This window comes from Capricornis sumatraensis, chromosome 7 (assembly GCF_032405125.1).
Source record: "Capricornis sumatraensis isolate serow.1 chromosome 7, serow.2, whole genome shotgun sequence".
NCBI lineage: Eukaryota > Metazoa > Chordata > Mammalia > Artiodactyla > Bovidae > Capricornis > Capricornis sumatraensis.
This window is the reverse complement of record NC_091075.1, coordinates 107,399,142-107,425,662: the sequence shown is the minus strand read 5'-3', so window position 1 is coordinate 107,425,662 and position 26,521 is coordinate 107,399,142. Positions and strand designations below refer to the sequence as shown.

Here is a 26,521-nt window from a genome sequence, read left to right as displayed (position 1 = left end):
TAGAATAACTTCCATCAAAAAGTTGCGACTCTCACTCTCATGTTAAAATGTCACCTTACCTTGAAAAGATAGATAGCTTCTGTCTTTTAAGGCTTTCTACTAGGCCGCCTCCTGTCACAGCCACGGGAGCTGACAGCAGGCTTGTGCCTGGAGCGAGGTGGCAGGCCTGCTGTTCTGTCTTTGTGCTGCCCCTGTTCATTGTATCTTTAATCTGTCATTTCTTTGGAGGATTCTTTATCAGCTGCCGGTACATTTGTCATGGTTGAAAGTGAAAGTTGCTCAGTCGTGTCCAGCTCTTGGCGACCCCATGCGCTATACAGTCCATGGAACTCTCCAGGCCAGAATACTGGAGTGGGTAGCCTTTCCCTTCTCCAGAAGATCTTCCCAACCCAGGGATCAAACCCAGGTCTCCCACATTGCCGGCGGATTCTTTACCAGCTGAGCCACACGGGAAGCCCAAGAATACTGGAGTGGGTAGCCTAGCTCCTTGTCTTGGTTGATCTGTTAAAACTGAAAACTACCCTTCTCAGATCCACTAACCAGTAAATTACACACGTAACTTTAATATATCACTCTGCACCAGAAACAAAGAAGGACGAAGGGCTGACAGCTCCAGTGGTTGGTGGAGCCCCCACGCCCCTTCACTCGGGCCGTGTGAAAACTCCAGGGTTGGTCCATGTTGAGATGTTATAAAGCGACAACATGAGTTCCAGTGTTTTTTACTACCCCTGCTGTGGGTCCTACTGCTGTAAGTAATAAAAAGGAACCAAACCTAAATTAAAAACCCAGTGATTTCCTCCTCTTAAATACTAATACAGTGGGGAAAGCCACGTACGGATGAAACCTCCCCTTTGGGAAGTGCCGAGGCCCGCGCTGTGCTGAGTTCAGCGCTGCTGCCTACCTGCGACTGCAGAGGCCGTCCCCCTGGGCTCCCCAGAAAACCCCTTGGCCTGCCTTGTCCCAGGGCCCCTCCGGGTCATGAGAACATGTTCTCCAGATTGTTCTGTGCTTTGCTCTAGCATGATGTGATAAATGCTAACAAAGGTGATCACGGGTGGTTGCTGCTAGAACAAAGTACCACAAATTGGCAGGCTTTAAAGCAGCAGAAATTTATTTTCTCACGGTCCTGGAGGCCCGAGGTTCAAAATCAAGGTGTCAACAGGACCTGCTTTCCCTGCCAGCACCTGGTGTCACCAGCAATCCCTTGCATTCCTTGGCTCACAGCGGCATCACGCCAACCCCATCCGCCATGGCCATCTCCCCTGTGTCTGTCTGTCTGTGATTCTTTTCCTCTTACAAAGACGAGAGTCATATGGGATTCAGAGCCCACCCTCCTCCAGGATGACCTCAGCTTAACTGATGTCACAGTTGCATCTGCAAAGATCCCTTTTCCAAATAAGCCAGCTGTAGGTTAGGACTTGAACATAAGTGTATGGGGCCAGAATTCAACCCACTGTAGGTTATAGTGCTTTGTACTCATTGTCAGGTTAAGATAAAAGGAAGATAAAAGAAGGAAGCCCCAGGAGGCTGTAGCAAGCGCCTTCTGTCATAGTTAGCTGCCTTACAGTGCCCCCTGGTCATTAAGAGCCAGCCCTGCTTGAAGGAATACATGAGCGCTGGTGTTTAATGCTGCTGGCAGCCCAGGGCTGTTCTGTGCATTTTACAGATGAGAAAACTAAGGCACAGAAGTATTAAATAACTAGCCTGGCATCTGAGTAGGTGAAAAGTGGTGAAGCCAGAATGGGGACTCACCCAGAGTGGCCCCAGAGTCAGGGCTCTGAAACACCATCATCCACTGTTCCACAACCGGTCACAAGTGTTGTGACCTTGCGGGCGTCACCATACCAGATTGCCATGCCATTCCACCATTCTGGAATCCAGGGAAAGAGATGTGTGAGGCTGCAGAGGCCTGCAGGCCTCCATGGCCGACAGGCGGCGGATCTGGGGTGGCGCCCAGCTCAGCCTGTCTCCATGGCCGTCACCTCCTCTCCACTAGACACCTTTGCCCATTTTTACTCAGGGCGCAGCATTTTGTGGGTATTTCAGGGCCTGACCCAGGCTGCCCTCAGCCTTCAGTTCTTTCTCTGAGTTTGCCAGGCTCAGGCTCCACTTCCAGAGAGGGCATCACTGGGCTGGGAAACTTCAGGGCTGTGAGTCGGCCCTGGCCAAGAACACCTGTTTTTCTGGATTTTTCTATGCTGTGGTGTGAAGTGTGGGTGGGCAGGATGTGGGCTCAGCTCTCTTAGATGGTGAGGATAGGAGCTCACGGGACCACACAGCCTCCAGCTCATCACCCTTTTCCCCCATCACCCACTTCCAAATCCAGGCTCCGGCCATGAATGGCCTCCCAGACCCATCCCTCGGACACTCCTGGCACATGTTGTCCACGTGGGTCCAGCTAACACGTGGCACATGAGCCACCAGCCTGCTCTGTTGGATTCTGCCTGGTCCATCACCCATTCTTCCCCACTGGGCAGAGAGGACAACCTCAGAATCTCTCTCAACCCCAAGTCCCAGGCAGCTGTGACCACTCAGGGAGAATCAGATGCCAGCAGAGCCCTTTCCTGTACCCTCACTAACTGAGAGAGCTGGCACCAGGAAGGCCCGTGCCTGAAGCCAGGGCAAGCTTCTGGGTGAGCCCAGAGGTCCCACCACAACATGCTCCCCAACTGGTCTAGAGCACCAAATAAGCACTTTTCAGGACCAAGCACCCCTCCAGGTGAAGGCCCGCTACCCAGTCCTTATACCCCAAGAGGCTGGCACAAGCATTATCCCTGAATTAGAGGTGAGGATGGGGTCCAGAGAGGCTGACTCTTCCGTGGTCACCCAGCCAGAACGCTTCATCCAGGGCTATGTGCTTAAAACCTAGGTTTGCGACTGCATGGCCCCAGTCTATGACCTCCATCCCTTCCAAGCCCTCCCTCCCAGATTCCTGGCAATACTGGACAGACACATCCCCCTTTGCCCTTACTAAGTCTTGCATGATGCTGGTTTCACTCATGCACTCTAGCTTCCCAGCAGGTTACTTGTCCCCGAAAGGGGTCACTGATGGCACTGAGCTCCAGGCTGAGCCAGGCTCCAGGCTGGTGCCCTGCCTATGCTGCCCCAGGTGGTTGTCATAGTGACCTGGAGACAGAGGTGGCCTCAGCCCCATCTTACAGTTAAGACCTAAGGCTTGAAAGATCAGGTGCTTTCCCTGTGTCCTGCAGAAAGTGAGTGGTGGTGGGGTTGAACCTACAGCTACCTCATTTCAGTGGCTCTGTTTCTTTTGGTGGCTTAAGACATCAATTTATTATCTTATAGTTCTGGAAGTCAAAGCTGCAAAATAGGACTCAACAGGCTAACATCAAAGTGCTGGCAGGGCTGGGATCCTTTCTGGAGGCTCCAAGGGAGAATCATTCCTGGCCTTTTCCAGCTTGTAGAGGTGGCCCGCACTCCTTGGCTCGTGGCCCCTTCCTCCTTTAAAGTGCATCCCTCCTCCAACCCCTGTTTCCATGGTCACACCAGTTTCTCTCTCACTCTGACCCTCCTACCTTTCTCTTATAAGGACCCTTGTGATGACGTTGGGCCCACCTTGATATCCAGGATAACCTCCCCATCTCAAGGTCTTCACATTAATCACATCTGCAGTGCCCCTTTGGCCATGAATGCTAACTTATTCACAGGTACGGGAGATTAGAATATGGACTGACATGGTGGTCATTCTTCTGCCTACCCCTGGCTTTTTCTGCTCTTCAAAGTGCCTCCTAAAAGACAGAGATAGGGGGTAACCTGGTGATATTTGCCTCCTCTCTGCCCAGTGCCATCCATGGAGTTCCCCTCCCGGCTCCCAGGACGTCCTGAATTTGCTCCCTCTGTGACACTGCCACGTAAAGTTAGAAGCACACTTCTTGATGTACTTCTGCACAATGTTAGTCGATGCACCAGCGAGCACATTTGGGAAATGTGGAACTAAACAAAAAGAGATGGGTGTCTTTCTTGCGGGACTTATCAGAACCTTTACTTTTTGTGTTTTAATTTTCTTTCTTTCTTAATTTTATTATTTATTTTTGGCTGTGCTGGGTCTTCATAGCTGCACACAGTCTTTTTCTGGTTGCAGTGCTCAGGCTCCTCATTGCAGAGGCTTCTCTTTTTGTGGAGTGCAGGCTCTAGGATGAGAGGACTTCAGTAGCTGTGACGCACAGGATGAGTTGCTCCACAGCATGTGGAATCCTTCCAGACCAGGGATCGAACCCATGTCCCCTGCATTGGCAAGCAGATTCTCAGTCACTGGACCACCAGAGAAGTCCAGAACCTTTACTAGGCTTATGTGAAGTTTGAACCCCCGAGAGCTGGCCCTCATGCAATGAGACTAGACTCTGATCAGGGAATCTCGTTCCCATGGAGCCTCTCCTGGGATTGGAATTCCACAAAAACTGATTTGGAAATGTGATGCGATTGTGGTGGAGACACCACCTCCCCAGTGTAGTGTCTGGAGCACAGCAGATACTCAGTAAGTTTGTACTGAGAATGGGCTCTGAACAGCCCATGATTTTGGCCCACCATACACGAGACCCAGAAAAGGTGATGGCACCCCACTCCAATACGGAAGATCCGTATTGGAAAATCCCACGGACAGAGAAGCCTGGTAGGCTGCAGTCCGTGGGGTTGCTAAGAGTTGGATACAACTGAGCGACTTCACTTTCACTTTTCACTTTCATGCATTGGAGAAGGAAATGGCAACCCACTCCAGTGTTCTTGCCTGGAGAATCCCAGGGGTGGGGGAGCCTTGGTGGGCTTCCGTCCATGGGGTCACACAGAGTCGGACACGACTAAAGTGACTTAGCAGCAGCATACATGAGACCACCCCTTTATATGACCAGTACTGGTAGGCTGCTGTCTATGGGGTCGCACAGAGTCAGACACGACTGAAACGACTTAGCAGCAGCAACTGTCCCCACAGGATCAACAAACACCGACTTGGCACCTGCTCTCCCCTGGGCACCAGGCACTGGACTTCCAGGTGCTCACAGCAGGTGCTGATGACAGTGTGGCGAGAAGGTGCCAAGGTGGGAAAAAGCACAAGGGACTGTGAGAGCCCAGGCTCTGACATTGAAGTGGGAGAAGTTAGCCAGGCGAGGAAAGGCAGGAAGAGCATTCCTGGCAGAGCGAAGGGCATGGCCAAGTGCAGGGAGAAGAGAAGCCACTGCAATGTGAAGCCTGTGCGCTGCACCCAGAGAGAAGCCCCTGCTTGCTGCAACCAGAGAAAAGCTGGGGCAGCAACAAAGACCCAGTACAACCAAAAATAAATAAATAATGTTTAAAACTTAAAAGAAAAAAGAATGAGATCAGAACTTTCAAGAGGAAGAAGAAAGAATTTTGCTCCAGGAAACTCTTAAGAGCTGAACAATGAGTTTAACTGAGAGCTTCCCAGCAGCCAAAGTGAAAAGGGGAAAAAAAATGTCTCAAGTTCTGCTTATTTTATGTATGTCAGGAAGAAGAGAAATATTTCCTTGCCCTGAAACTCTAGGCTTACTTTATGACATGAATTTGCATTTTTGAACTTTGAGAAATACTATGGTTTGGTGAATGCTGCAGAACAGCTGTTTCCTCCACTTATCTTTAATAAATGCTGGGGAAAATATTAAATTACAGCTTACAAAAGAGACACTCTGAGGTGGTTTTTACTATACTTCTGGGAATAACACCTCAGAGCCTTCCTGGGCTTGCAGAATCTGGAGAGATTTAACAACCATGTGTTGATTTTTCCCACCTAAGAAGAGCAGTTTCACTTGGCCTGAGGCTCAGAGCAGTGTTTTTAGGGATAATGCCCACTGTGTCAGGAATGGACTGTCCCCAGGAGCCATCACAAGCCTCCTCCCCTGTAGGAGGATGAATACCTAAGTGCTAAATATTTAAATCTGCATTCTAAAAGCATCTCCCCGATCTAATTATTGTGATCTCAGGGGTCTAATCAGACAGCCCAGTTTCGTGCATATATCCATGGTGGTTTGCACAATTAAGGGCTTGATTTAAAAAAAAAAAAAAAGATGAGAAGCTCACTGAGGCTGGAAATTTGCAGTGCTCAGCCTGGGAAAGCCTGAGTCACAGGGGTGAGCTTGAATCCTAGCAAGACTGGCTCTTTGAGAATATTTCAATCCAGCTTTCTGTGTTTCACAGGGTTGTGTGGAAAGGGCCCTGGAGATCATTTAGTTCAGTCCCCATTCCAGGCATCCTGGTCAAGTGGCAATCTGACCTCCGTCTAGAGACCACCAGTGAGAATGAGTGCCCAGGGCTGGGCAGACAGGAGGTGCTCAGTGCATTATCATGGAGCCAGGGGTTTAGCATATGTTACATCTCTCGGTCATTACAGGAACTTTTTGAGGCGTGAACGCTGCTCATCTACCCAGAGGTAGAGATGGGATTTGAACTCTGGATGTGCTCAGCTTTGCAGTGGGGGCAGTCAGAGGAGCCTGGTTCTCCAGGGGTTCTTCTCCTGGCCAACTCAATGACCTTGAGCAGGTCACTGCATCTCTGTGGGCCTCCTGTTTTCCTACTTTTGTGTGGAAAAGTTCAGGTCAGTCACTCAGTCATGTCCAACTCTTTGCAACCCCATGGACTGCAGCATGCCAGGCTTCCCTGTCCATCACCAACTCCCAGAGTTTACCCATACTCATGTCCACTGAATCAGTGATACCATGCAACCATCTCATCCTCTGTCATCCCTTTCTCCTCCCACCTTGAATCTTTCCCGGAAGCAGGGTCTGTGTGTGTGTGTGTGTGTGTGTGTGTGTATAATTTATCTATTTGGCTGCTCCGGTCTTACTTACAGCATGCAGAATCTTGCTCTTCGTTGTCACATGTGAATGCTTAGTTGTGGCATGTGGGATTCAGTTCCCTGACCAGGGATCCAACCTGGGACCCCTGCAATGGGAGAATAGAGTTCTTGGCCACTGGACTATCAGGGAGGTCCCTGTTTTCCTACTTTTAAACAAGGGCTTGGAACTCCATGGCCTCAAAGACCCCTGCCAGCTGCATCTCTGATATACAACCATCTGGTGTGTCTGGATGGTGGGATGGACCATCCCCGGGAGCCCTAACATCAGACACAGCAGACATCCTAATAATCCCCACTGAAATCCATGCTCCTCCCTGTTGGCAGCCTTCCAGACCTTCCTGGGCAAAGAGGACGTCTCCTGCGAGATGGAGGAGGTCCTGGCGGAGAGCCGCGTGCAGAGGAACATCCGGCTGGTATCCGTGCTGGAGCTGCTCAGGAGTCCCTTCGTCCACTGGCAGCTCATCACCGTGGTCATCTCCATGGCCTGCTACCAGCTCTGCGGCCTCAATGCGGTGAGCGCCCCAGCACAGAGAGAGGAACTGGAGGGAGGGGTGGGGAGAGGTGGGCCAGGGCTTGGACCCTGTATGCCCTGGCTTCTAGCTCAGCTCTGTGCCACTGGGCAATCATGTAACCTGACCATCAGTTTCCACATCTGTAAAATGGGATAATGTAATATGGAAAGAGATAATCCATGTGAGGTGTTCAAGCAGCTAGCCCAGAATTACCCCTTACTAAATGCTGCCTATCATTATAATTACTTATCCCTAGAAACACTTGGCAGAGAAGGCAATGGGACCCCACTCCAGTACTCTTGTCTGGCAAATCCCATGGGTGGAGGAGCCTGGTAGGCTGCAGTCCATGGGGTCACTAAGAGTTGGCCATGACTGAGTGACTTCACTTTCACTTTTCACTTTCATGCATCGGAGAAGGAAATGGCAACCCACTCCAGTGTTCTTGCCTGGAGAATCCCAGCGACGGGGGAGCCTGTTGGGCTGCTGTCTATGGGGTCGCACAGAGTCGGACATGACTGAAGTGACTTGGCAGAAACACTTAGAAGTCAAATGTCTTTAAAAATATATATTTATTTGTTTATTTGGCTGTGTCGGGTCTTACTTGGAGCACACGTGATCTTTCCTTGCAGCATGTGGGTTTTTCTCGAGTTGTGGTTTTCAGTCTCCAGAGCATGGGCTCTGAGGTTGTCCCGCAGCACGTGGGATCTTAGTTGCCTGCCCAGGGATGGAACCCGTATCCCTGCATTGGAAGGCAGATTCTTAATCACTGGACCACCAGAGAAGTGCCTAAAAGTCATATTTCTTAAGGAAGATATTAGAAAGTCACAAGTAAGCAACATGACATTGAGATTATTTAAAGAAAGGTACCCTTGTCTGAGCTGATGCTGGGAAAGATTGAAGGCAGGAGAAGGGGACGACAGAGGATGAGATGGTTGGATGGCTTCAATGACTCAATGGACATGAGTTTGAGCAAGCTCCAGAAGATAGTGAAGGACAAGGAAGCCTGGCATGCTGCAGTCCGTGGGGTCGCAAAGAGTCGGACTTAGCAACTGCTCAACAACAACATTGGCTGGGCTGGCTTCAATGCATGATTTTGACCTGAGAAAATTTCAAGGCTTTAAAGAAAAGTTTCTTGAGGCCCAAGTTGATGTGGGCAGGTAAACCAGAGGAGGATCTTCTTCTCTGGGGTACCCTAACCCACCATTGGACAAAGCCTCCCCTTCTCTCTTAGGGGCTCCAAAAGGTCGAATTCAGAAATTTTAGGAGTAGGGAGGCAGATTTAGGATCATTATTGTTATGGCTGCTTCTGGAAAACAGTGAGTTGCTTCCAGGGGTAGTGAGTTCCCCATTCATGAAAGTGTGTAAGCCAGCTGGCCAGCCAGCTGGCCAGCCAGTTGGCAGGAATACATAGAGGAGATTCCTGCACTGAAGCAATCAGATTCCTTCTGAGGTCAGTTACATAGTCAGGACAAGTGTGGCTGGGCCCAGAGGGCAGGAGAAGGGACCTTCTGAAGATGCCCAGATGAAAGAGCTGCCCTGCGGGTATGACCCAGGCATACTAGAGTCGGCAGGGAGGCTGTTTGTGGGTGGGCAGGGGAGGCGACCCGAAAGGGGACTGGTTCCAGTCGGGGGAGGGAAATTAACAACCACAACCTTCAGCCTCATTTCTCTTTTTTCTCTTGCATCTCTTGTTGGAAATATCAGGATGAAGTGAAATCATCTTGCGGCTTACCTGCTTAACCTTGGTCTAGTTGAGTCAGCAGAAGGAGGGGGCACCTGGGTTAACTTGCTTGACCTTGACCTAGTCCTATTGTTGCCTCCTCTGGATAAGAATAAGGTCGTGCTTGCTGTTGTTCAGTCACCAAGTCGTGTCTGACTCTTTGCGACCCCATAGACTGCAGCATGCCAGGCTTCTCTGTCCCTCACCATCTCCCAAAGCTTGCCCAAGTTCATGTCCATCGAATCGGTGATGCCATCCAACCATCTCATCCTCTGTTGTCCCCATCTTCTCCTGGCTTTAATCTTTCCCAGCATCAGTGTCTTTTCCAATGAGTCGGCTCTTCAGGTGGGACAAAGTATTGATGCTTCAGCTTCAGCATCAGTCCTTCCAAAGAGTATTCAGGGTTGATTTTCTTTAGGATTGACTCGTTTGATCTCCTTGCTTTCCCAGGGACTCTCAAGAGGCTTCTCCAGCACCACAGTTCAAAAGCATCAATTCTCTGGCACTCTGCCTTCTTTATGGTCCAATTCTCACATGACTACTGGAAAAACCATAGCTTTGACTACATGGACCTTTGTCATGCTAGACTGTTTCAGATGCTCCCTCCCTGTTCTGAATAAGCAGAGAGAGAAGGCATCTGTTTCTTAAAGTTTAGACGTGGAATTGTAAAGCCGCATATGGAATCTGTATGTAATGAGGCATTTAGATCGAGAACCATGACATTTCTAAACAGAATTCTCTCCTTCTGTGAGACATAATTTTCCAATTTGCATATGTGTATTACTTTGTAAATTCCACTCGAGTGTGTCTGTAAGCCCCACTGCATAAGCGTAGATGGAAAAAAAAAAAAATTCTCTGCTCCCAGAGCCAGCAGATGAGAGATCTCAGTCACTTTCCTTTGCGTTGACTACTTTCCAACTCTTGTTTTTTAATGTATTTATTTCCTTACTTTTGGCCATGCTAGGTCTTTCATTGCTGTTCGTGGGCTTTCTCTAATTGTGGAGAGTGGAGGGGGCTACTCTAGCTGCGGTGCATAGTCCTCTCATTCCAGTGGCTTCTCTAGTTGCGGAGCACAGGCTTCAGCAGCTGTGGAGCATGGGCTCAGGAGTTGTGGCTTAGTAGTCTGGTGCACCGCCTTAGTTGCTCCGACAGCATGAACTCTTTCCAGGCCAAGGATCAAGCCCGTGTCGCCTGTATCGGCAGGCAGACTCTTATCCACTGTGCCACCAGGGACGTCCTCCGTCTTATCATTGTAAGGACGTTTAACATGACATTTATTCTCTTCACAAATGTTTAAGTGCACAATATGACATTGTTAACCATGGGCATCATATTGTACAGATCTTTAGAGCTTGTTCATCTTGCTTAACTGAAACTTTATACCTATTCATTAATGACACTGAGTTTCCCCCACTCCCAGCCCCTGGCGACCACCCCAGTTCAACTCCATGCTTCAGAGTATACCTGTGTATGTCACCGGGCTGCCTAGGTCATCCCTAGGCAATCAAGGGGACAAGTCCTACTTCATTCTTACATGAAGTGAATTGAAGTGAAGTGGCAGTCACTCAGTCGTGTCTGCCTCTTTGCGACTCCATGGACTATACAGTCCATGGAATTTTCCAGGCCAGAACACTGGAGGGGGTAGCCTATCCCTTTCCCAGCAAATCTTCCTGACTGAAGAACCGAATCAGGGTCTCCTGCATTGCAGGCAGATTCTTTACCAACTGAGCTTTCAAGGAGGCCCTCATTCTTCCAAACCAAAGGACAAGTGCTGGTGAGCTGCAAAGCCCAGCCTCAGAGCCCACTGTCCTGTGCCCTAGTCCAAGCTCCCTCCCCGCACCTGCTACCTTTTACCCCAAAATAATTCACAAGACCAAAGGAGAGAGCTAGCTGACACGGATGAAAGCCTTTAAATGCACTTAAAGACTTGCTCTGTCCCCTTCGTTTTACCAGAAATTATGTGAGGGGATCGTAAAGAATGCTGAGTGCTGAAGAATTAATGTTTCTGAACTGTGGTGCTGGAGAAGACTCTTGAGAGTCCCTTGGACTGCAAGGAGATCCAACCAGTCCATCCTAAAGGAGATCAGTTCTGAATATTCATTGGAAGGACTGATGCTGAAGCTGAAGCTCCAGTACTTTGGTTACCTGATGCGAAGAGTCAACTCATTGAGAAAGACCCTGATACTGAGAAAGATTGAGGGCAGGAGGAGAACGGGGTTGAAGATGAGATGGTTAGATAACATCGCCTATTCAATGGACACGAGTTTGAGCAAACTTTGGGAGATAGTTGAGGACAGAGGAGCCTGGCATGCTACAGTCCGTGGAGTCTCAGAGAGTTGGACACAACGACTAAACGACAACAATGAATGTGGGGGGACACGGTCCATATGTTAAGACAGTCATAAACACTGCTAGGCATCTCCATTCATCACTTTATTCTGGACCCAAGTGTCCTGCAGGGTGGGTGGCTCCATCCCCATTTTCTAAATGAAGCAGCTGAGGCTTGCAGAGGATCAAGGACTTGCTCAAGGTCATGGTGGGTTACACCTGTGCTCTCAGACGCACACGCCCTGGCACCAGGGCCCTGACAGATCCCCCAGCCAATTTCGGAGACCTTACGCCTTGCACTGAACCAGTCTTTCTCAGCCTTAGCACTGTGCACATTTGGGGCTGGAAAATTCATTGTCATGGAATTTTAGTGTACACTCTAGGATGTTTTGCAGCACACCAGACCTCACTCACTAGGTGACAGTTCACGCAACAAACATGTCTCCAGGCATGGCGAAACGTCCCCTGGGGACAAAAATTGCCCCCAGTCGAGAATCACTGTCTTAAACAAGCATTACATATTGTTCAGTGCTTTTTTTGTTTGTTTTGCTAAAGAGTCGCTGAATGGTTTTCACACTCTTTAGAAATCAAGTGAAAGTTGAACATAACATTTAGTTATTTCTCATTCCCTTTGGACTTCCCTGGTAGCTCAGACGGTAAAGCGTCTGTCTCCAATGCAGGAGACCCAGGTTCGATCCCTGGGTTGGGAAAATCCCCTGGAGAAGGAAATGGCAATCCACTCCAGGACTATTGCCTAGAAAATCCCATGGACAGAGGAGCCTGGTAGGCTACAGCCCATGGAGCCTGGTAGGCTACAGCCCATGGGGTCGCAAAGAGTCGGACACGACTGAGCGACTTCACTTCACTTCACTTTTCAGCGTCAGATTGTTTTTTCCCCTCCTTCTCATGGTAACTTTCAAGTTCTCATCTCTAAAATTAAAATTAAAATTAAAATTATTTTGTGTAGCTGCCTTCCTCCAATAATTTGTCCTTTGCTCAAAAAAAAAAAACAGACTTGTGTTTTTGGTTTCTGTGCAAAGGTTCAGTCTCTCTGATGCTGCTCCCTCCCCATAATCGTCATTGAGGATGGAGACCTTTCCCAGGGTCCATGGGTCTCCAGCAGCCCATGACGCATGGGAGGCAGCTGAGTGTTATGTGAGGAAAGGAGTAGGAGAAAGAACAGGGGTAGGGAGGGTGCAGTTCCTACCAAGTCCTTCGGGGGGAAATTTTGACTGGATTGCCAAACCTGAGACAAGAAAGCCATAGTTTTCTTGAACCTTCTGGAATCTTCTAGCATGTCAAGAATGACGGCAGAATGCTCATCTCCCTTAGGTTACCCTTCCTTCTTTTGAATTTCTCCCTTCTTCAACAGAGGAGGCCAATCATACCAACTCCTCCAGTCTTCAGTCTCCTCTTGTGGAAAATGGGCATATAGATTCTTTTTTTTTTTCACAGCTACCATGAGGATTGTATGATATCATGTGTGTTTGTGTTAGTTGCTCAGTTCATGCCCAACTCTTTGCTTCCCCATGGACTGTAGCCTCTGTCCATGGAATTCTTCAGGCAAGAATACTGGAATGGGTTGCCGTTCCCTCCTCCAGGGATCCTCCCGACCCCAGGGACTGAACCCAGATCGCCCCCATTGCAAGCAGATTCTTTATCGTCTGAGCCACCAGGGAAGCCCGAAGAAATTAGGGACAGGGACTCTCTCTGATAGTAACTGATGGGCCTCTGTTAGATCTCCCCTCCTCTTAGCTGGTATCAGCAAGACTGTTCCTAGCAGTGCTTTCTTCTTTCTCAATGCCACACACTTGAACTTTGCTGCTTCTGACATGCACCGTACTTGGGAAGCAAGACTCCCAATCTTGTCAGAATAAACGTAAAACATGAGTGGGGAGGCTCAGAGCACAGGCTGGTAGGAAGCCACACGGGTCTGGTGACATTCATTCTAGATGTTCAGTTCAGTTCAGTTCAGTCGCTCACTTGTGTCCGACTCTTTGTGACCCCATGAACACCAGGCCTCCCTGTCCATCACCAGCTCCTGGAGTTTACCCAAACTTATGTCCATTGAGTCAGTGATGCCATCCAACCATCTTATCCTCTGTCATCCCCTTCTCCTCTTGCCCTCAATCTTTCCCAGCATCAGGGTCTTTTCAAATGAGTCAGCTCTTTACATCAGGTGGCCAAAGTATTGAAGTTTCAGCTTTAGCATCAGTCCTTCCAATGAACATACAGGACTGACCTCCTTTAGGATGGACTGGTTGGATCTCCTTGCAGTCCAAGGGACTCTCAAGAGTCTTCTCCAGCACCACATTTCAAAAGCATCAATTCTCAGACACTCTGCTTTCTTTATAGTCCAACTCTCACATCCATACATGACTACTGGAAAAACCATAGCTTTGACTAGATGGACCTTTGTTGGCAAACTAATGTCTCTGCTTTTGAATATGCTGTCCAGGTTGGTCATAACTTTCCTTCCAAGGAGTAGGCGTCTTTTAATTTCATGGCTGCAGTCACCATCTGCAGTGATTTTGGAGCCCAAAGAAATAAAGTCTACCACTGTTTCCACTGTTTCCCCATCTATTTCCCATGAAGTGATGGGACCGGATGCCATGATCTTAGTTTTCTGAATGTTGAGCTTTAAGCCAACTTTTTCACTCTTGGCCTTTTACTGCCAGCGTATTTGTCCACTCGGTGGGGGCCCAAGCATCACAGTGTTCCTGGGGAGCTAGTGTGCCCCTTGAACTCTTTACCTGTGTGACTGTTGCGTAACACATCCTTTCCCTGCTAGACTAGACTTGGGAGGGCAAGGACAGGCATGTTGTTCCCCACGGTAACACCTGTACCTAACAGAGTGTCAGAGATCCTGCACTCTGGATAAACAATGGAAGGGAGACAAGGCTGGGAGAAGGAAGGGAGGGTGGGAGGCTGGAGAGCCTGAGACAGGTTTGTGGCAAAGCGTGACCTGCTCCCCTTCTGCCAGCCTGGAGCCAGGCCATGTGAGTGTCCATCTCATTTGTCTAAGCATCATTAGGAATACTGAACCCCAAGTCGTACTCTGCACAGAACTTCTCATCACGAGAACAGAAGCATTATGAACAGGTTTCATTTCAAGGTTTCTTCCAAAATAAATTCCTAACTCAAATTAGAGGAATTAAATGTTCTGTTACCCTAATAACTGAGACCATCTCACTAGAAGAACTTGCTCTGTCCCCGTAACTGGAGAGAATGCTAAATGAGGGCCCTTCCAAGCGGCCGCCCCAGTGTGTGGTCCAGAGTAGAAGTTCTAGATTCAACTGTGTATGTTCAGCTCTCAACATGAAACTTGCCAGCTTGTGAATGAGTTGCCATAACTGCTCAGTTCCTGTATCCCCTGATGCTGTATCCCCTGTATTTCTGATGCTGTGAAAGTGCTGCACTCAATATGCCAGCAAATTTGGAAAACTCAGCAGTGGCCTCAGGACTGGAAAAGGTCAGTTTTCATTCCAATCCCAAAGAAAGGCAATGCCAAAGAATGTTCAAAATACCGCACAATTGCACTCATTCACACACTAACAAAGTAATACTCAAAATCCTTCAAGCCAGGCTTCAACAGTACATGAAACATGAACTTCCAGATGTTCAAGCTGGATTTAGAAAAGCTAGAGAAACCAGAGATCAAGTTGCCAATATCCACTGGATCATTGAAAAAGCCAGAGAGTTCCAGAAAAACATGTACTTCTGCTTTATTGACTACACTAAAGCCTTTGACTGTGTGGATCACAACAAACTGTGGAAATTTCTTAAAGAGATGGGAATACTAGACCACCTTACCTGCCTCCTGAGAAATCTGAATGCAGGTCAAGAAGCAACAGTTAGAACCAGACATGGAACAACAGACTTGTTCCAAATCGGGAAAGGAGTACGTCAAGGCTGTATATTGTCACCCTGCCTATTTAACTTATATGCAGAGTACATTATCCTAAATTCCGGGCTGGATGAAGCACAAGTGGGAATCAAGATTGCCAGGAGAAATATCAGTGACCTCAGATATACAGATGACACCACCCTTATGGCAGAAAGTAAAGAAGAACTAAAGAGCCTCTTGAGGAAAGTGAAAGAGGAAATGTTGGCTTAAAACTCAACATTCAGAAAACTAAGATCATGGCATCTGGTCCCATCACTTCATGGCAAATAGATGGGGACACAATGAAAACATTGAGAGACTTTAGTTCTCTGGGCTCCAAAATCACTGCAGATGGTGACTGCAGCCATGAAATTAAAAGATACTTGCTCCTTGGGAGAAAAACTATGACCAACCTAGCTGCTGCTGCTGCCAAATCACTTCAGTCGTGTCCAACTCTGTGCGACCCCTTAGACGGCAGCCCACCAGGCTCTGCCATCCCTGGGATTCTCCAGGCAAGAACACTGGAGTGGGTTGCCATTTCCTTCTCCAGTGCATGAAAGTGAAAAGTGAAAGTGAAGTCACTGAGTCATGTCCAACTCTCAGTCTAGATAGCATATTAAAAAGCACAGACATTACTTTACCAACAAAGGTCTATCTAGTCAAAGCTATGGTTTTTCCAGTAGTCATGTACGGATGTGAGAGCTGGATTATAAAGAAAGCTGAGCACTGAAGAACTGATGCTTTTGAACTGTGGTGTTGGAGAAGACTCTTGAGAGTCCCTTGGACTGCAAGGAGATCCAACCAGTCCATCATAAAGGAAATCAGTCCTGGATGTTCATTAGAAGGACTGATGCTGAAGCTGAAGCTCCAATACTTTGGCCACCTGATGTAAAGAACTGACTCATTGGAAAAGACCCTGATGCTGGGAAAGATTGAAGGCTGGAGGAGAAGGGGACCACAGAGGATGAGATGGTTGGATGGCATCACCGACTCAATGGACATGAGTTTGAGTAAACTCCAGGAGTTGGCGATGGACAGGGAGGCATGTCGTGCTGCAGTCCATGGGGTCACAAAGAGTCGGGCACAATTGAGCAGCTGAACTGAGCTGAACCTGGGCTCAGAGCCCAGCACAGCCCGTGCAGTGGGAAGAACGCACTGCAGGAAGCGCAGGCCCGGGTCTCTGTCCAGCTCTTGCCTTGTCAGCTGTGTGTGGTCTTTGATCCTCTGGCAGTGTCCCCTTCCAGGCTGTTGAGAGGTGAAAATGATTTGCATGTCATTTTCATGTTACACTTTGTCCCTAGAACACATGTCCTAAGAAGGCGGGCTTTAGGGCATTAGAGGCAGGCGGTCAAGGAGGCCCAAATCCTCCTGCTGTGCCCCTTTCCCACCAGCTCCTGCAAAGTCCCTTAAAGGTCTGTTACTGAGTCCAAGCTCGCTCTGCTTGCCGCACGACTGGCCAGCGAATCTGAGAGACTAGCTGTTGAGGCAAGGAAAATGACTGTTTGGAAAGCCAGCTGACCGAAAAGATGGCAGGCTAACACCTCAAAATAACCACCTTGTCGGGGCCTGGTTACCAGGTTCTTTTATGGATCAGAGGTCGGGGGGTGGGGGCAGGTGAGGAAATAAGGTAAAAAGATGATTCAATCCTTGCAAAAGTCCCCTAGAATGGCTTCAGGCAGGGGAATATGTTAGTTTCACTTTCTTCCAGTCTTTCACAGGTGGGAGGCTCAGGTTATCTCCCTGGGGCAGGCCATTGTGTACGTTTATAATAACAAAAAAGAGTTAAAGTCACAGAAGCAGATCCAGTGTAAACTTAAAAGTAACCCTTCCCGGTTACAGGTCCATCCCACAGGGAGGAGGCTAGATGGAGGCAGATACAGAGATGCTTCCACCCTGGGCTTGCACCCAACTGTCCCGTGTCCTCCTTTACCCAGGAGCGGTGGCATCTCCACAAAAAGATGGGAATCTTCCAGACTGATCCCCGCTGTTTGTTGTGCACCCATTAGAGAAAGGATGCTTTAAGAAAACTTTGATTTAAAAAGCTTTCACCACCACCCTGCAAGACAGAGTATGATTACCTTCTTTCAGAGAACAGAGGTTCAGAGACCTGAAATCATTTGCCTCCAGACCCTCAGGTCACCAGAGGCAGCCCTGGGATTGAAATCCTGCCTTGCCCACCTCCCAGAATAGCAGCTCCTTCCACTCTACCGTCTGCCTCAGTGGATGGAGACGATCAGGCAACCAGAGAGAGCCTGGTTGTGTTGGGGTGAGGTCAACACAAATCATAGTCCGTGGGAGGGTCCGCCGCGGGACACGCTCCAGACTTTGTGTCTCCGTGCAGTTCAACGCCCTCAAACTGCCAGATCAAATAAACCTCAGTGGAAGCAGAGACAGAGGCAGTTACCGTCCGGCTCCATAAGATGATGCAGGGAGAGAGAGATGGCTTCGTGGAGGAAGCCAAATAAGGCAGGCAGCTCGTGTGATGCGCGGGCCCTCCCTATGGGGACAAGGCCAATCCTGCAGGTCCTCCTCGCTATGGGGAGTATGGGGAGACTGTTCAAAGGACCGATTTCTGCCTATCACTGCAGAAATGCATATAAAGTACAAGAGGATTGGGGGCTCCCCAGGTGGCTCAGTGGTAAAGAACCCACCTGCTAATACAGGAGACTTATGAGATGTGGGTTCGATCCCTGGCTGGGGAAGATCCCCTGGAGGAGGGCATGGCAACCCACTCCAGTATTCTTGCCTGGAGAATCCCCATGGACAGAGGAGTCTGGTGGGCTGCAACCCATGGGGTCGCAAAGAGTTGGACTCAAGTGACTTAGCACACACATAGGAGAGGGCCACTTAATAACTGTCGCTGTGAGTCTATAGTGTTCTGCACAGTGACTCTTCACTAACATTTAAACCCCTCAGGAGTGCCCAAGGCAGTGTTGCTCCAGGGAGAGTTGGAGGCAGGGAAGAAGCTGTGATGGGAAGGGGCATGAGGGGCAGGAAGGAGCGTGGTGCCAGCTTCCACGGAGAACACAGATCACGTGACATCAGAGACTGGAAGCTTCTGACAGAGGAACAGGTCAGGGGGGTGGGTTTCGGGGCTGATGCTGAGAATAACACAAACATCAGCCTCCACCTTTGCAGCGGAGTGTCAACTGGAAAAAAAAAAAAAAAAGTCACAACCTGAAAGTAGAGTTGTTTTCTTTGGTGGAAAAGTTAAAGCCTCCGAACTTGGGAGGCAGCATCTCAGTAGCCTTGAGAAAACTGCTCCAAGGAGGTGGGAGGTGGAGTCAGGCTATATACAAGTTTGCAACAAAGGGAGCAGGCAGTCCGAACATCAAAGATTGTGGTGAGGCAAGGAAAATCAGATATCAAGTTTATGAATTTCGTGTTCTTCCATTTATGGGGAGATGAAAGCCTCTGGGCTCTCTGAATTCACTCCTTTCATATGCACCTCAGTTATCTGGGGCCGATTCCTGTTTCTTGATTGCCTACATCCTCAATTCCCTGTTCACCTCACAGAATGGTAGACTCAGCGGATGGCTGCTTGCATTCCCCAGAGTTCCTCAGCAATCACCATCGTAGGGGGTGATGGTATCTGCTGGATCACTGGCATTGTGTTCCCTTTTGGGAGCCCTCATTCCCATTTATGAAATTGCTGATGGTTGTGACCTTTCTTGCCCATGGATATGGCTGGAAATATTTCATTTCACAACTTCAACTGGGCACGGTCAGAGAGACCACTGACTGTTGAAAAATCCATGAGTTTGGGTGAAGATTAAGAAAGGCTCTAAACTGCTCTCATCCAACCCTGAAGATGTGCTGGGGATCACAGTCACCTTCAACATATAAACAAACCCAGTGGAAACTGAGGCTTTTGGGAAATTTTTGGCTTCTGTCTTGGCCCTAGGAGCTCTAGGAATTAATGCATTTATCAGGAGTCACTTCTCTACCCTATGGATGAGACAGCAAAGATACAGGCTAAAATTCTAATTTATCAGCTCACTCAGATGAGAGGCAGACACAGACAGGAGTGTCTGTCTTTTATGTGAACATTAAAACGCGTTTTTGCCACCAAATGTATCAGTGCCCACAAGGTCAGATAATTATGTGCAATAGTTTTTACCGGAGTCTGTGTGTATGCTTGATCATATCCAACTCTTTGCGACCCCGTGGACTGCAGCCTGCCAGACCCCTCTGTCCATGGGATCTCCCAGGCAAGAATACTGGGGTGGGTTGCCATTTCCTCCTCCAGAGAGTCTCTAGATGTGTGTGGTTTTCTATCATTCTGCAAACTGTTTTTTCAAGGAAATGGCTGGGATTGAGGGAACACAAATGATTTATGTTCAGCCTTTTGATCCAAAAGTTTGGATCAATGAATAGTGACCGTCCTTACCCAGTTCCTAACATCTCCCAGGAAGGGTGTGTGGTTATCCTCTTTTGACCAAGGAGAAGAAGGAATCTCAGCTGGACAGAGAAAACTGTCTGAGGTCGCACAGGTAGTTCAAGATGGAGCCAGGTCCCCAAACTCCAAATCACTGATTTTCTGATGCCCTGTGAGTGTCTGATGTCATGTGAGTGTCTGTTAAGGTTAGGTTTAACCTCATGTGGCAGAAACCTCAACAGCGACCTAAACACTAGGGCTTCTCTCTCACATGAAGGAAATTGAAAGGGCTGGTACAGTAGCCCCAGGACCACATACCATGGTTTGCAGAAGGCAGCCCTGGTTTATGGCTGATGTCCTAGAAACATTATTAACACTCTCCAAAGTGCCAAGGTTTGGATAATAAACTATAAAATCACCCCTAGTGAGTATGGACACAGTCTCCTTCTAACTTCCTGCTCCAGCATCTGAATAGGTGGCTTTCATCCCATAAGAGTTCTATGTATAGTTATTCAGCTTGAGAGTTGTGGAACTCGCAGGAGCTTCATTCACGTTGTACCCATTATAGATTTAGTTTGACAGTTTTCCAAAAGATGATAGTAAAGTGTCTTGTGGATCAGACACCGTCTCTTATTCTCAGAATGTTACTTTGGGGGCTAAAAGCAGTGTTGTCCCAAGAGGGCTGCTGAAGCTGCAGCCATCCCATTCACCATCCTGAGAGCAGAAAAGAGGAAGGGCAAAAATGGAATCACACCTCTTTGGTGAAAACCTGCTTTTAAGGAGAATCCCTGGAAACCCCACCAAGATTTCTATTCTTATCTCATTGCCACACTTAGCTAAGCACATGTTGCTCCCAGTAATGCAGACATTCTTTTAGTAATGGGAGAAGGAAAAAATAAGTCATTATCTTGGCTCATAGCTCCACCTCATCCCTCTGGACTTGGCAGCAAATCTCAGAGACCATCTTGTACCTGAATTTAGTTTAGGGAACAGATGCCTTTCACTGACCCTTCTGCCTTCTTTGTCTCTCCTGCTTTATAGATTTGGTTCTACACCAACAGTATCTTTGGAAAAGCTGGAATCACTCCAGAAAAGATCCCATACATCACCTTGAGCACAGGTGGCATTGAGACTCTGGCTGCCATCTTCTCTGTAAGTAAACTGAGGGTTATTCCTGCGAACATCATGGGGTTTAAACAGCGCTGTGGGAGCCCCCAGGGGACAAACCAGCCTGTCTTTAAAGGAATATTCCCTTTGTCGCTGCGAAGGTATCTGAATTTGGGGAGTTTATCATGCAGTTATCACTGATGTTTCAGCCATCTACAGAACATTCTTATCTACATCTTGTTTCCCTATTGTCTTCTTTTTAATAAGTAACTCCTTTCTTTGAACTCTCACCTAGTACCAAGTGACACACTATGATGGGCACCCTGTGAAGAGGGCCATAGCTCCCTAGGAGGCCAGATTAGAGTCTGTACAAACCTAAGTTCTGTTACCATGACTTTAAAACCATCAGCTATCATCACCACCCCCAAACATGTAGGGGTTTACCAGGCAAAGAAAGGAGAAAGGACACTTCAGTCCATTGGTTCAAGAGGGAAGCTTTAATGACAAGCCACAATGTTCAAAAGAAGAGAGACTTAGAGCTCATCACTCTTTCTCAGCTTGAGTGTTTAAAATAAACATTGAGGGGAAAATAAAACCTTAGGGGTTTCAGAATCTAGCAGCAATTGCACAGGTTTTGCAATCAGACCAAATCAGAATTGAATCCTGGCTCTGGAGCTTCTTGACTGTGTGGTGTTGGACAATGCGTTCCACCTCTCTGTTCTTCAGTTTCCCCCTTTACGAGCTATTCCTTTCCCTCTACCTTGACCTTGATGAAGTAGCTCATTTATTTCCACTTGTGCTCACTGATTTGCGCTGCCAAGATTGATGCCAGTGCCAACGGCAGAGGCTTCTAATTGTATTCCTGCCTCATTTTCAAAAGAGTAGTTTAATTTTCTCCTTGCTCTTAATGGAGCATTCTAACAAGATGCTTTTAAAACGCATGTCATGAAATTGTTGAGACCCGATGCTTGTCCCCTTTTTCCACTCATGGTCTTTTATGTTTCACAACCTGGAAGTTTTGCAAAATTCTTGTCTCAAATTACAGACTGCACGCAATTGTCATTAGTAATTTTTAACATTGATCAGCAAGAAAGCACAGTCAGCCTGGAATGAAAGTGATGGGAAAATTACAGGGTTTGTTTTTTGAGGGTTTTTGTGTATTTTGTTGCTATAAGAAATCAACATGAGCTCATTAGAGTAAATTAATAAAATACAGAAAATAGAAACAAAGAAGAAATACCTACAATCATACTACCCAGATAAGTTTGGCAAAATTTCTTTTGTTCTCTAGACATAGACAGATGTATTAATCTTACTCAGTCTAATGCTATCTTTAGCTCAAAATTGCTAATTATTAGAGAGTTGCAAATCAAAATTACAACGAGGTATCATTTCACACCAACCAGAATGATCATCATTAAAAAGTGTAAAAATAACAGTTGCTGGAAAGGGTATGGAGAAAAAGGAACCCTCCTACACTGATAATGAGGATGCAGATTGTTGCAGCCACTGTGGAGAACAGTATGGAGTTTCCTTAAAAAGCTAAAACTGGAGTTGCCTCTGATCCAGCAACCTGCTCCTGAGCAGATAGTCAGAGAAAACTGAATAATAATAATTCAAAAAGATACATGCACCCCAGTGTTGGTAGCAGCACTGTTAACAATAGCCAGGACATAGAACCAACCTAAATGTCCATCCACATAGGAATGGATAAAGAAGATGTGGTGTGTGTGTGTGTGTGTATATATATATACACAATGGAATATTAGTTGGGCATAAAAAAGAATGAAATAATGCCATTTGTAGCAACATAGATGGACTTAGAGATTATCATTCTAAGTGAAGTAAGTCAGGCAAATACATTATGGTATTACTTATATGTGGAGTCTAAAATATGACACAAATTAACTAATTTACAAAACAAAACAGACTCACAGGCATAGAAAACAACTTCGTGGTTTTCAAAGGGGAAAGGTGTGCTGGGAGGAACAAAGCAGGAGTTTAGGATTAGAAGATACACACTGATATATATAAAATAAACAATAAAGTCCTGCTGTATAGCACAGGGAACTATATTCAACATCCTGTAATAGCCTATGATGGAAAAGAGTACGAAAAAGTGTACATATATATAAATATATACATATAACTGATTCACTTTGCTATATACCACAAACCAAATAGGAAAAGGAGTACGTCAAGGCTGTATATTGTCACCCTGCTTATTTAACTTATACGCAGAGTACATCATGAGAAACGCTAGACTGGAAGAAACACAAGCTGGAATCAAGATTGCCGGGAGAAATATCAATAACCTCAGATATGCAGATGACACCACCCTTATGGCAGAAAGTGAAGAGGAACTACAAAGCCTCTTGATGAAAGTGAAACAGGAGAGTGAAAAAGTTGGCTTAAAGCTCAACGTTCAGAAAACGAAGATCATGGTATCTGGTCCCATCACTCCATGGGAAATAGATGGGGAAACAGTGGAAACAGTGTCAGACTTTATTTTCTGGGGCTCCCAAATCACTGCAGATGGTGACTGAAGCCATAAAATTAAAAGACGGTTACTCCTTGGAAGAAAAGTTATGACCAACCTAGATAGCATATTCAAAAGCAGAGACATTACTTTGCCAACTAAGGTCCATCTAGTCAAGGCTATGGTTTTTCCAGTGGTAACGTATGGATGTGAGAGTTGGACTGTGAAGAAGGCTGAGTGCTGAAGAATTGATGCTTTTGAAGTGTGGTGTTGGAGAAGACTCTTGAGAGTCCCTTGGACTGCAAGGAGATCCAACCAGTCCATTCTGAAGGAGATCAGCCCTGGGATTTCTTTGGAAGGAATGATGCTACAGCTGAAGCTCCAGCACTTTGGCCACCTCATGCGAAGAGTTGACTCATTGGAAAAGACTCTGATGCTGGGAGGGATTGGGGGCAGGAGGAGAAGGGGACGACCAAGGATGAGATGGCTGGATGGCATCACTGACTCGATGGACATGAGTCTGAGTGAACTCCGGGAGTTGGTGATGGACAGGGAGGCTTGGCGTGCTGCGGTTCATGGGGTCGCAAAGAGTCGAACACGACTGAGCGACTGAACTGCACTGAACTGAACACAAACTGTAAATCAACTATAATTTAAAAACTCCTATCTTTACACTAATTTTAATTCTGCTTTTTGTTCACCTAAACTTATGTCCAAATAATTTTCCATTTTATTATTTATTATTTGAGTAAATTTTTATTGATGGTGATGGTTTAATCACCAAGTCTTATCTGACTCTTGTGACCCAGTGGATTGTAGCCCGCCAGGCTCCTCTGTTCATGGGATTTCCCAGGCAAGAATACTGGAGTGGGTTGCCGTTTCCTTCTCCAGGAGATCTTCCCGACCCAGGGATCAAACCCAGGTCTCCTGCATTGCAGGCGATTCTTTATTGACTGAGCCACCAGCGAAATTTTTATTGAAGTAGGGGTTGCTAAGAGTTGGACACAACTGAGCGACTTCACTTTGACTTTTCACTTTCATGCACTGGAGAAGGAAATGGCAACCCACTCCAGTATTCTTGCCTAGAGAATCCCAGGGACGGGGGAGCCCGGTGGGCTGCCGTCTATGGGGTCGCACAGAGTTGGACACAACTGAAGCGACTTAGCAGCAGCAGCAGCAGCATGACACATATACAGAAAAAGTATGCAGATTGTTGCCCCCTCTGAATTAACACTAGTTGTGAAAGCTGTATCATTCTTTAAGAGTTGGCTCTAAAGCTGTATCCTTAACCGTTGTCTATGGGGTGAGGTTGTTGAGTGTCTCTGCTCAAACGGCAGAGCCACGCTGCCGAGAATCTGATCCCAGCTCTATCCCTTTTAAACTGCATGATCCCAGTAAGATATTCAACAGCTCTGTGACTCAGTTTCCCCATGTCTATAATAAGGACACCATCCCCGCCTCATAGGGAAGGAATGAGGATTAAACAAGTGGGCACATGCTTAGTGATGCACACAGTGCCTGGCACGTGATGTAACTCAGTGAGTGTGAACTATTCTGGTTCTGGCTAGGTAGGTTCCCATTGTTTGTCACTTTAAATAAGGCTGTAGTGGACATTCTTGCAGAGAGCAGGACTTTTCAGGGTCTCTCGCAATCTTTCCATAGCTGAGGAAGCCAGTTCAGTTCAGTTCATTCGCTCAGTTGTGTCCAGCTCTTTGCAACCCCATGGACTAGAGCACACCAGGCTTCCCTGTCCGTCACCAACTCGTTCAAACCAGCTTGTTCAAACTCATGTCCATTGAGTCGGTGATGCCATCCAACCATCTGAGGAAACCAAGACCAGAAGAAATTACTTAGGATCCTAGGATCCCACAGCAGTAGGTCAGAACCTGAGGGCGTGGGGAGCACTAACATCTAAGGCCTCTCTCTTCCCAAGACCCTGAGTGCTTTACCTGAGGTCTCAGGAAGGTACACGTCAATCCTGGCAGTCCAGTGACTGTTTGAAAAAGGAGCCAACAGAGGGCGTGGTGATGCTTCTGGCCTCCGTCTCTCTGATCCCTGGCTTCTGGTGCCCACTCTCTGGCTGGCAGATCATCCTTAGTAGAGCCGACAGCCTTTGATGAAGTCCTTCTTATGAGGATTAGTCCCAGGAAGGAGGAAAATGACTTTACCCTCCTGAGAGAAAGAGAGGACTTTTCTGAGATCAGAGCTAGGGGTCACAGCCTCTGAAGAGTCTGCCCGCTTCTCCAAGTGTGGATTTTGATGGGCCACAGTCATTTGGATCTTGGACATTCCAGAGGTGCGGGCATCTCGGTGAGGGCCCGGAGCAGGGACGTTGGCTTCATAGTGTTGGTGGTGCATGTGTGCGTGCTGAGTCACTTCAGTTGTGTCTGACTATAGCCCACCAGGCTCCTCTGTCCAAGGGATCTCCAGGCAAGAATACTGGAGTGGGTCGCCATGCCCTCCTCCAGGGGATCTTCCCGACCCAGGGGCTGAACCCAGATCTGCGGCATCTCCTGAATTAGCAGGCGGGTTCTTCCACTAGCACCACCTGGGAAGCCCAGGTGTTGCTGAAAGTGAAAGTCACTCAGTCGTGTCCGACTGTTTGCCACCCCATGGACTTCCACAGTCCATGGAATTCTCCAAGCCAGAATACTGGAGTGGGTAGCCTTTTCCTTCTCCAGGGGATCTTCCCAACCCAGGGATTGAACCCAGGTCTCCTGCTTTGCAGGCATCTTTACCAGCTGAGCCACAAGGGAAGCCCAAGAATGCTGGAGTGGGTAGCCTATCCCTTCTCCAGGGGATCTTCCCGACCCAGGAATCAAACCAGGGTCTCCTGCATTGCAGGCGGATTCTTTACCAACTGAGCTATCAGGGAAGCCCCAGGTGTTGGTGGACTTACTCATTCTTGAGCGGCTTATATCATGCTTGTGCTTCAGAGTCACCAGTAACATTATCGTGACCTAAGGAGAAAGACATAGAAACAGACATGTGCCATGTGTAGCACTGGGATGAGCTCTCCTTTGAGTGATTCCAGGAGGACTTCCTGGAGGAGGGACCTAAGAGTCTGAGAGCTGAAGGGCCAGTGGGAGTTAGCCAGGTGAAGGGCAACCTGCCCCGTGGCCTTGTGTCCAAGCTCCCAATCTGCGCTCCCTCCTAGTTTATCTTCTAGGAGAGTTGAAGATGCAGACTAGTTCATTGGAAGCAGTCCTAAAAATGGTAGCATTTACACTAATCCTTGGAAATATCATGAGATTAAATTCAGCATGAGGCTGGGAGTCTGTAATGGAACAATAT

At 47.6% G+C, this 26,521-nt stretch overlaps 1 protein-coding gene and 1 non-coding gene across 2 annotated transcripts in view; both read left to right on the top strand.

Annotated features, from left to right (window-relative positions):
- SLC2A9 (solute carrier family 2 member 9) overlaps positions 1 to 26,521 on the top strand; it is a 208,545-nt gene that overhangs the window by 100,836 nt on the left and 81,188 nt on the right. Inside the window, exons 7-8 of the mRNA XM_068975521.1 lie at positions 7,142 to 7,329; positions 20,683 to 20,793. Coding sequence (XP_068831622.1) covers positions 7,142 to 7,329; positions 20,683 to 20,793 — 299 coding nt within the window. The remainder of the gene's footprint in view (positions 1 to 7,141; positions 7,330 to 20,682; positions 20,794 to 26,521) is intronic.
- Positions 12,016 to 12,087, top strand: TRNAW-CCA (transfer RNA tryptophan (anticodon CCA)). The gene has a single exon. It is a non-coding gene; the product is annotated as a tRNA-Trp (tRNA).